General features: G+C 41.2%; 1 protein-coding gene across 3 annotated transcripts in view; it reads left to right on the top strand.

Annotated features, from left to right (window-relative positions):
* The window catches only part of LOC123769824 (glycine receptor subunit alpha-2), a 119338-nt gene that overhangs the window by 53097 nt on the left and 54124 nt on the right, over positions 1 to 12117 (top strand). For all 3 annotated transcript variants that reach the window (XM_069301318.1, XM_045761143.2, XM_069301319.1), the window contains 2 exons: positions 6860 to 6942; positions 11052 to 11186. In XM_069301318.1, coding sequence (XP_069157419.1) covers positions 6860 to 6942; positions 11052 to 11186 — 218 coding nt within the window. The remainder of the gene's footprint in view (positions 1 to 6859; positions 6943 to 11051; positions 11187 to 12117) is intronic.

Genomic DNA, 12117 nt, shown 5'->3' with positions numbered 1-12117 from the left:
CTGATACATGCAACACAAGAGATGGCACACTGATACCACGTGATGTCCAATGGATCAACATGCAATACACTCCATGTATCTTATAGCCACATATGCAACACAAGACCAACGCCACATCACTGACACAAGACATCACACCATCAATACTCAACATAACATGTTCCCTGCATCACTGATGCAACACACTACACACCACCGAAAAAAGAAACCTGCAGAGCAACATATGCACCACTGCTATGCAACACAACACGCAACATTATCACAACACGCAGAAGAAATCATCATGCAGGACAACATACACCATTTTCATTCAAGATAATGCACAACACTACCATGCAACTCAGGACACAAAACTGTCATGCAACGCAACACACAATTATGCAATGGAAAAAATATTAAAGCACTCAGAAAGAAAATGAGAAAAAATAATATAAATTAGAAAACGGAGGACCCATACACCCAATTACAAAGAAAACGGAGAAAAAGTTGTATCAATTGTAAAGAAAACGGAGAAAACGTATAACAAATACAAAGAAAAACAGAAGAAACATAAACCAATTATATAGAAAATGGAACAAACGTAGAACCCAATAAGAAAATTGTGTTGGTTTAATGTAGCCTTAATTTCAGGTCTAGCGGTTTGCTTTCATTAATTACAGTAAGGATGCATAATGAGCAACATTAACTAAACTCTAGTGCAAGATTTGCAATAATTATACACTTTGCAGCGCTGTTCGCTCGACACTTCCGGTGTTGGTGGCTGGGTGGTCGTACACTTACGACATCTGTACCACTTATCTGAGTGTTCACTTACGACACCTGTGCCTCTTATCTCAATCATGGTAGTTTGGTTTGTTTACATCGAACAGTTTACGACCTCGTAGCGCTTCCGAGCTCGTAAAGGTTTAGTAAATGCAGACCAGGCTGCCATGCTTGAGGTAAGAGGTTCAGGTGCCGTAAGTGAACCCTTGAGGTAAGAGGGTGAACCATGAACCACCAGCTGACACACAGTGAACCACCAGCTGACACAGTGAACCACCAGCTGACACAGTGAACCACCAGCTGACACACAGTGAACCACCAGCTGACACACAGTGAACCACCAGCTGACACAGTGAACCACCAGCTGACACAGTGAACCACCAGCTGACACAGTGAACCACCAGCTGACACACAGTGAACCACCAGCTGACACACAGTGAACCACCAGCTGACACACAGTGAACCACCAGCTGACACACAGTGAACCACCAGCTGACACACAGTGAACCACCAGCTGACACTGCCCAAGTGTTCTGTTTACCAATAGAGAACCAATCAGCTAAGAGCATGTCCTCGATCGCCAGCCTTGTTCTGTATTTATTGTCTCTCTTCCAAACATGCGAAATATACACACAAACATGCGAAATATACACACAAACATGCGAAATATACACACAAACATGCGAAATATACATACAAACATGCGAAATATACACACAAACATGCGAAATATACATACAAACATGCGAAATATACACACAAACATGCGAAATATACACACAGACATGCGTATACACACAGACACGCGAAATATACACAAAGACATGCGAAATATACACACAAACATGCGAAATATACACACAAACATGAAATATACACACAAACCTGCGAAATATACACAGACATGCTAAATATACACACAAACATGCAAAATATACACACAAACATGCGAAATATACACATGATATACCTTGCATACATCAGATCTTTAGTGGATAATGCTGCACCTCTGCTTGCTTTGATGCCTGAAAGAAAGCTTGGAAAGCTTTAAAATGTGTAGACCAAAGCCTTGAGGATAATCCTTGGGTGCCCTCGTACCACAAAGATACTTAACATGAGAAAGGAACTTAATATTCCGAGCGTTGTTGATCGTGTTACTGAAATTATCTGTGAAATTGGAATAAAAATGCTTAGGCTATCTCATCCTAACCCTTGCACAGAAGCCCTCCAGAATTTCTTTATTGAAGTCCATCATTGTTCCAAATGGATAACTAAAACTGGAACTGAACTCAGAATGTATCAGATTTATAATTTATACCAAGAGAGACAACAATGGCACTTTCCTGCATCGTGGGAGATTACACCCTTTCCAATTTTAATCCCTCCCTTTCCACCCAAGAAGCAAATTAGAGATCAGCCCCAAGCTTCGTCTTGAGGCAAAGCTCAAGGGCTTAAGCAATATTGATGCTCTCTCCACAGAGCATTCTCTCACTCAAATCATATACAATGATGATTCCCTACACATCCCCCCCCCCCCCGACGAAATATACACACAAACATGCTATATATGCACGCAAAATACTATATATATACATACACGTTTATATATACACTCAAACTTTCGATATGTACTCACAAACAGCTATACTCATAAACATGTGATATATACGCAAATATGTGACACGCACGGACACACACACACACACACACACACACACACACACACACACACACACACACACACACACACACACACACACACACAGAAGGATTATCCAGGAATCCTGAAAGGCTCCCGTCCTTCCAGTTGCTAGTGAAGGATACAAAGCTCATACACCCTCTCCCCATCGTAGTGGTTTACGCCCTTAAACATCCAGGAGCGGCACACTTATATGTAGACTTGCCATAACAAACTCTCAAGATAAGAGGGATATATAGACCATGAGAGGCGTTCCCCGACTATTTGAGTACACACACACACATACTTATGAGTTTACTTTATTCGGCACTTAAACTGAAGTGCCACTTAAACAATTAAAAAGTCTACTTAAAGTAACCGAAAGTGGCACTTAAACATTCGTTAAATGAAAGTTCGTTAGGAAGCATATGTGGGTTGAGTGGCAACACTAACATGGTTGACTGGCCTTAATACCCCTGCTGAGGTTGATATGCCTTACTAATTCTCCAGATGGTGGCAGGCTTAATAACGCTCCACACGTTGATGGGGTCTAATAGTCCTCCAGAGGCTTACAGGCCTTAAAAACTCTCCAGAGGTTGATAGGCCAAACTGTCCTCCGTCCCCCCCTCCCCACCACCACCTCGGGTGTCTCTCTCCTTATCTCTGTTTTACAATGACTCAACTCGACAAAAGATGTCTTCCTCCCATGAACTTTAGTGTCTAAAACTATTTTCTCTGCTCATTTTATAGTCTTTCCCTGCGGTTTATTCTCATATAAATTCATTTTAGTGATGCACACTTTATTTAATTATTCTTGGGTACAAAACAAAGTTCTCTCTCTCTCTTTCTCTCTCCTAAATTTGGATTTGGGTTTATTATGAACAATGTTTTAGAGAAAGACATTTCCAGTATGAGGCTATTGATGGCTGGTTGTCTACGAAGTTGCGACAGATGAGGAACTTTAAGAATATTGTCCTTATAACAGTAAGCCCCATACATACAATGGAGACATATTCCCGACATAGAAGATAGTGAAGCTATTTGGCCAGGCTGGACCAAGAAGCAATGTTCAGGAGAGTACACCGGTCCATCATCAAAACAAAGGCCCCCGCCGGGTTCGCAACGCATATGACTAGTATTAACTTATCTAAATCTTCATAAGTCAGTATTTGACTTACAGCGACTGCTGGAGGATGGATTGCGACACACACACTCACAGGAACACATGCACTCACAGGAGCACATGCACTCACTGGCGCATACACACAACCGCACATACACTCCAGTAACTTCGAGAGCCAAAAAACGAAATGGGATATCAGTCTGGAATGAGGATATCAAAAGGTAAATGTCATATAAAAAATGGAAACGAGATATCAGAAACTGAGATGTGAGCATACTCAATACATAAAAGCAAAAGAAAAGTGTATCTGCATAATATATAAAGGTATAAAAAAGGCATAGCTACACAATAAACGAAGGCATGAAAAAGGCATAGCTATACAGTACATATATGCACAGAAAAAAGACATAGCTACATAGTACATATATGCACAGAAAAAAGGCATAGCTACATAGTACATAAAGGCATATAAAATGGCATAGCTACACAAGGCGAAGCAGAAGAAATAATTATTTTTAAAGCACATTAATAGACCTTGAAGGAGTAATTAGGTCCTTATTCACCTATAAACTATCCAGTAACGACCATTTGGAATTAAGAAGTTGCTGGAGATAAATGATATTACCTTCTTAAATGTCCTTTTCCCGCCCGGGAAATGAAAGGGATGCAGTTAAGCTTCAAGTGAACTTAGAGCTTTAAATGAAGGTGGAGTAATTGAACTTGAGCTTAAGGCCTCATGATGGTGCCGTGTCTTCTATAGTTTGATCTTATTCTAAAAAGTATAATTGTAACTTAATGTTACTACCAAAGGTAATTGAAGGCGAGTCATGTAAGTGCTCGAATCCACCCATCATTAAGGTCTGTGGGATGGAATCCATTAGGATGTTACTCTGGCCTACAGTGTGGGAAAACATCCACGCGTCTCCAATTTCCCGCCTTTTGTGCTGGCGCCTGAGGCTATGGTCGCCATTATCTCCTGCCACAGTTGTTTACACTAAGCCAGCCCTGCAGTAGTGAATACCTCTCACTCTCTCTTCTTCAGTAAACTCAGTTCTGTACAAATATATTTCCGAAGAACATGTCTGTAGATAATACAAACTAGAACATGAACTAGAGTCTAGATTACAAACGAGATTCTAGACCACTAACTAGATCTTAGAGCAGACCATTCTCAGATTCACAAACTGTAAATTATGCTTTAACCTGTATATGTCTCATTCTATTTTTTTTAATCTATTGAATGTATTTATACTTGAGAATTAATAAAAGAAGTCAATAAATACATACAGAATATTTTACAGTATTATGAATAGGTAAGACTGAGACAGCTAGCATAAAACAGAAATCTTCAGTGGTACTAAAATCCATTATTTTTTTGACGTTGCTAGAAATGCAGCAAATAAATTGTGTTTCGATGTTTCACTGTGTAGCCTTTTCTCTCGATTTTGCATTCCATAAAAAATAGAATGATTTTGCCTAACCAGAAATGCTTGAGCCTAAACAACCCATCTAACTGATCAAAGTTGATGCACTGAGTTGCATCAACTGAGTTGCAAAGTTGAACGTCAATATTATGGCGCTTTTATTCATATGACATTTTTAACAGATTGATCAATTGCATAAAAATTGCGATGTATTAGGTGAGAGGACAGGTTGTATTGGAATCTCTGATTCCTCTGATTTACCGGGAAGAAAACAGAGTTTAGCTGAAGTTGATTAATGACTAAAGCAATAGTTTTCAATTCATCAGCCATTACATCTCTCGTAATGTCGCTTAACCCCTCGGTACCTACCCGCCATCTCTTAATATTTACTGCATTCTGCACTAATAATGAGTCCAACTCCTCTGCCCCTTATGATTACATACTACCTAGGCAATACTGCATATGCTGTGGCTAAACTGATTTTTGTTCCTAAATTTGTTTTGCATCAGGCTCCTCTACCCTTATTACTTCCTTTACTTCATCTGCTTTGTGATTCATCTTCATTTGTGTTCCAGGTTTTGATGGGGTGTATATCAATGGCACATGCTTAGCATATGTCAACACCACGGGTGGGTTTAAACAGGACCAACCTTCCATGGGACAACAGCAGGGGTGGATTTTAAGAGGTCCAAAGCTATTATGGATCATTAGAGAGGGTGGATTTAAATGTGTCCCACCTTGTATGGCCAACACACTAGAAAAGGGGATGTGTGGCTGTAAACTGGACCCCAGAAGGAGACAGTGATGAGAGGGAATATGAAACAATTTGGAAAATGTGATAGAAAGCATTTGGGAAGAGCTGACAGGGGGGGGGGAGGGCGTGAATGGATAGGAGATAACTTGGGAGAGGGGATAGAAGAAGTAGAGAAGGAATAGAAGAGAGGTTTGGCAAAATGGTAGAAACTGCGTAGTGGAGAAGCAATTTGCATTTGACGATGGATTTTAAATTGGGGATGAATTTGGGCGAGGCTGTCGGGCCACGCTGGACAAGCTGAAGGGACGGAGGGGTAGGAGAATGGTATATATATAAGGGATGGAGGAAGAATAGGGTAGCTGGGGACAGGAGTAATTTGAGATACAAGAATGGGATATTAAGGGATTGAATTCGTGATAGTAAGGTTTTAGTGTACTATTGTTCTAGTCTGTTGTGGTGGAAAGGGAGGATAGGTGGATCTGGGGAGGTGGGTAAGAAGGATAGGTGGATTTGGGGAGGTGGATAGAGAAGATATGTGGGTCTGGGGAGGAGGATAGGACGAGAGTTAAGTGGGTTACATTATGTTAGTCAAGGGTAGGATTGGTTAAGTTAGGATAGCATATTTTACATTAGCTTAGGTGAGGCTCAGATAGGTTACGATACGTTAGGTTACTATACATTAGGGTTATGATACATTAGGTTACGATATGTTAGGTTACAATACGTTAGGTTATGATATGTTAGGTTATGATATGTTAGGTTACGATACGTTAGGTTATGATATGTTAGGTTACGATACGTTGGGTTACGATATGTTAGGTTACGATACGTTGGGTTACGATATGTTAGGTTATGATACGTTAGATTATGATACATTAGGTTACGATACGTTGGGTTACGATATGTTAGGATACAATACGTTAGGTTACGATATGTTAGGTTATTATACGTTAGATTATGATACGTTAGGTTACAATACGTTAGATTATGATATGGTAGACTACTATACGTTAGAATAATTTAAGTGAACAAAATCACTACAAATCAACTTAACCATGTATGGTTAACCTCATAAGTATGCCTCATTTATAAAAAAAAAAAATCTTTTTTTTTTGCAGACTGAAATTGGTGTTCTCCTGCATGATGGAGTTATCTGCCTTTCCCCTCGACTCTCAGGTTTGCACCATGGAGGTCGCTAGCTGTAAGTGTTTGCCCAAAAAAGTTTATTGTTCAAGCAGAGGGGGGACTGCATGACTGCTGTTGCATGCTACAAAAAAAAAGAGTCGCAAAAGCTTTTTCTCATGCCGGAAAAAAAAGAAGTAGGAAAATCTTTTTCTGTTGTGGTGTTTTAAGGACAACAAAAGCGTTTTTTTTTTAATCCGACACGGGAAACGCTGTGTTTTATTGTTTTGAGTGTGTGCCACATTGGGATCAGGGGTTTATGAGTAAGATCACTCATGAGTCGAGTTGAGTAACATCACTCATGAGCCAAGATGTGTAAGATCATATGAGTCAAGCTGAGAAAGATCTCCATGAGTCAAGATGAATAAGTTCACTCATATGTCAAAATGAGTAGGTTCACTCATAGGTCATGATGAGTAATAACACTCATGTCACCCTGGCAAAGCCAAGCTTATGCACTAAGCTTAGTTTAACAATTCCTCAAAATTTTTCAACAAACTTATCTTAAGCTTAACTATATTCTAAACATGCAGATCCTTGCAAATATTCATATTGCAAATTTATGTTGATTGTGCTGAAGGAAATACCTAATAATTTTTGTCAAACAAAAACTATTATAAATTGGATCTATTTTGTCTATTGAAGTGGAAATTGCATTTAAGTTTTCCTATGAGTTCTTAGAATACAGGCATACATTCATACATACTCATGCATATTCATACAGCTTTCTTAAATTTTGACTAAGGAGTCTTATCTGTATGGAACCTATGTGAGACCATGTGTTGAGTGTGCAGCACTAGCATATAACCCCTCGCCTAAAATGACTAGAAATGGTCCTAGGATATGCAGCAAGACTTGCACTCAGTGTGGGAGCGGCATCCTGAGTGGTCACTCAGTGTGGGAGCGGCATCCTGAGTGGTCACTCAGTGTGGGAGCGGCATCCTGAGTGGTCACTCAGTATCGTGAGTGACCAGACTGTGGCCAGGGGGAGGGGGTGGTGTGAGGCGTGTCGTGAACACGTGCATATTGCGGGGCATCAATTGCTAACGTACTGGGGGAGAGTTGTGAGGGAGAGAGTTATATGGGAGGAAGTGGTGAGGGTGAGAAATGTTGTGAGGGAGAGAGAATTGTCATGAGAAGAGATGTTGTCACGGAGAGAGTTGTGAGGGAGAAAGCTTTTAGGGGGAGGATTGTTAGGGAGAGAGTTGTCTGGTATGGACCAATAGGAGCTGCCTCGTATGGACCAATAGGAGCTGCCTCGTATGGACCAATAGGAGCTGCCTCGTATCTCTGCTAGGCAGCCTTCTGTAGTTTTCCTTTTTTTCTCGTGCTCATTGATTTAAATTTATTTATGTGACTCGCCAACGTTGTAATTCAAAAGTCTAATAATGTACATATCTATGTTGATGTCTTTGTACTCCTTTTCACTCATCAATGTACTCATTCAACCTCCTCATGGAGTACTCATGCGTCCGTAAGTCTCACCTCATTTCCCTCACCTCTAGAACACTTACGTCTCAGCGATGTGACGTAACAAAAAATAACATTTTAGCAATGACAATCGCGTTAAAGTTTGGTCCATTACGAGTCCTTTTATAACAGGAGGGAACTCCCTAAACGAGATTCTGTTCACCATTAACATTTTGTTAATTACAGTTACAGTCAATTTACCTTTGGAAAGCACCCATTTAGGCAATTATCGCAAGAGGCCCGGAAAAGTTTTTACAGACTTTTCAGAGAATAAGTTAATAGTTTGTTCATGGCTATATTAGCCTTTATGACTCTGGTTTCTGTAAATTATTTACGACAGATAAAGACTTGTAAATAATGTTACTATACAGAAAATTGGTACCAATTTCGCGGCTTGACACTGGTAAACCCAATTTACTTGTATGAAATAGTGATGACGTTTCTGTCCGTCCTGGACGTTGCTAGGCAGAGGCACAACAACGTCTTGGGTTCGATCCCAGCGTAGGGTAGTACATCCCGGGGGGAAGGTCACTGCTTGATATGGACCCGGGATGGACAGAAACGTGACACTAAGCCTGTATGACGTTAGAGCACTTGGAAGGGATATGAGGACAAGGGGCTGGGATATGAGGACAAGGATCTGGGATATGAGGACAAGGAGCTGGGATACGAGGACAAGGAGCTGGGATATGAGGACAAGGCTGGGATATGAGGACAAGGGGCTGGGATATGGGGACAAGGAGCTGGGATACGTGGACAAGGGGCTGGGATATGAGGACAAGGGGCTGGGATAGGACAAAGAGCTGGGATATGAGGACAAGGAGCTGGGATATGAGGACAAGGAGCTGGGATATGAGGACAAGGAGCTGGGATATGAAGACAGGGAGCTGTGATATAAGGACTAGGCGCTGGGATATGAAGACAAGGAACTGGGATATAACAAGACGCTAGGATATGAAGTCCGAATAAAGAAACGATGCCCAACCCACTTGGGACCATCGGAGATCGAACTCCAACCCTGCAAGAAGCTGCTAGGTCCACGCGCTACCCCCCACCAAACCATCCGAATAGCAAGAGACAAAAGAGCATCGCATCTCTCCAGTAGATCACACAGAGCAGCATGCCACCGGAAGTGGAGGCCATAAACCGCCATTAAGAGAAATGTGCACGTGTTCCCCCGAGGCATCTCCCTGGCACTCTCTGACCGCAGCTCCTGCTGGCACGGTCACAACCCTCATTTGTCTCAGCGTAAGGAATGCAACTGGTTTTTTCCTAACCAGAAACGTACACAAATATATAACTGTGTTTTGCCCTGACCGGACACGTACGTGTACGAACCGGAGCAACCCGGTCAAAACTATCGAGGCTGATGTATAGTTTTTTTTTTTTGGGTAGATGAATGTAAAGTGGACCCGTCCCCGGTCCGTTGCTACTGGACCGCTTACCGGTACAATTGCATACTGGTACCATATGAACATTTACCAGTATGCTTTAATCACGTACCGGACAAATGGTTCACTTCCCGGTACAATCGGATAACCAGTACTAATGGAAAATGAATACAAACCATCTAACAAACTATTTGCTTGAAATTTTGTTTGAAGTTGAATATACATATTGCAACTAACCAATTCACAATATTTGTCACAATTTTAATGCCATATTGCAATGCATGTTGAAATTCAAAAAGTTCTCGCAACATACATTTGCATATTGCAACGTAGCTCAATATGCAAAATTGTTTGGGCTTTTCTGTAAACATTGATGTAAATGGTGCGTAGAAACCGGAAGTGGCGGTTATCATAGTTTCATTGGCCAGTATTTCCGTTATTTTTATGTCTTTCTCGCACGTGTGAGACCATTAGAGCAAAGGAAACTGTAGAAGTATTGTCCCATGCAAGGCAGCTCCTATTGGTCCATACGAGGCAGCTCCTATTGGTCCATACGAGGCAGCTCCTATTGGTCCATACGAGGCAGCTCCTATTGGTCCATACGAGGCAGCTCCTATTGGTCCATACGAGGCAGCTCCTATTGGTCCATACGAGGCAGCTCCTATTGGTCCATACGAGGCAGCTCCTATTGGTCCATACTAGGCAGCTGCTATTGGTCCATACGAGGCAGCTGCTATTGGTCCATACGAGGCAGCTGCTATTGGTCCTTGGGTGATAGGTTAGGATCAGCTTAGGTTAAGCTTTAGGGTCAACATAGACCACCAGGAGCCTACACTGTTGACCAAAGGGTCTTTTTGTGAATTTGTTTTGAATTCTGACTGAATGTGTCTATTGTTTTCAGGCTGGCAGCCCCCCCAATGAATTATTAACTCGCCACACACCCTGTGTATATAGGATACACATGCATACATGTGTATGTTGGTTACACATGCATGAATGTGTATGTTGGTTACCATTGCAGAAATCACATTAATAATCTTTCGTGACTGAGCACTCAGTAACGTTATATATATATATATATATATATATATATATATATATATATATATATATATATATATATATATACATACATAATTATATATAAAGACATATGTCTACATAACATATAAAGTCTACATAATTATTACAATAGGCCTATTTTTATATATAGGCATACATAATGGAGATTGATCAATAAAGGTGACAACATGTGTCTGTGTTACAGTCTCGAAGACGATGAAGGAGCTGAGCCTGCTGTGGAAGGCTGAGGGACCCGTCAAGATGTACAAGGACTTACGCATGCCGCAGTTTGAGATTAACGACATCGTAGCTACCACCTGTCAAGAGAGCTTCCAGATCGGTGAGTGGTGAAGGCGTTTGTGCCTTCCCAACCTCTTCCTCATCTAATACCTCATGGGTTTTCAGCTTTTTTTTAATGGAATTGACAGTTGTGTAAACAAAAATTGCAACGGGGTTGAGTGTCCATTTGTTGGTCTGTGTGGGGTTGTGTGTCCACTTTGCGGCTCTGACTCTCTATAGTGTATTTCTATCATCCTATGTCCATAGTTCTCTGTACTTTTACATCTTTTATTGGTTTTGTTGTCTACTTCTCTTTGCTGCCTGTTGAACGAGGTGTTAACTTTGCTCTCTCCTTGTCAACGTCCTTCTAATGCGTGATGTAAAGCTGTGGTGCATCTGCATATTTCTGTGAGTAATAACTTCCATCTTATTGGCTCTCTTCTCTCAGTCTCTCGCATTAATATAATCCTTCACATTATTATTGTTTCCACATCTGTAATCTTTCTTCCTCAGGCTGTTTTCTGGTCTAAGTCTCCTCCTTTAGCTCAACGATGGGCTCAAATACGGTAATGGGTGGCCGGTGACTCTTAGGGGTATCTCATACTCTTATTTTTTGTCCTTATCTGCCTTATTTTGGGCACAAAAACGGGTGTAGTGTTGCTTGTGGGACCTCTGCTCTTACTCTTGTTGGTTTCTGTAATGTTAATTTTCAAGAAGTGCTTGTCTGCTGCATCTAACAGTTTTACTCTCCATGGCGTATCACCCGCATTGGGGGTCCTTACTTATTCAGTCTATTTCTGCGTGATTCAAATCTTCAAGTATAAGAGTCCTAGCCCTCGACCTCCTTGCCACTGTGGCTGCCTTTTCTATTACCTTCAGACAATTCTCATCGCATTTATCATATTCTTCCCAAGGCCTCCTGACGTTTAGCTACCGCTATTTTCATTTCCCCCGCTGTTGGGGAAATAGTAAGTACTCTTGCTGATCGGTTT

This window comes from Procambarus clarkii, chromosome 45 (genome assembly GCF_040958095.1).
Source record: "Procambarus clarkii isolate CNS0578487 chromosome 45, FALCON_Pclarkii_2.0, whole genome shotgun sequence".
Lineage (NCBI taxonomy): Eukaryota > Metazoa > Arthropoda > Malacostraca > Decapoda > Cambaridae > Procambarus > Procambarus clarkii.
The sequence above is the reverse complement of the archived record's forward strand: the minus strand, read 5'-3'. Positions and strand labels throughout refer to the sequence as shown.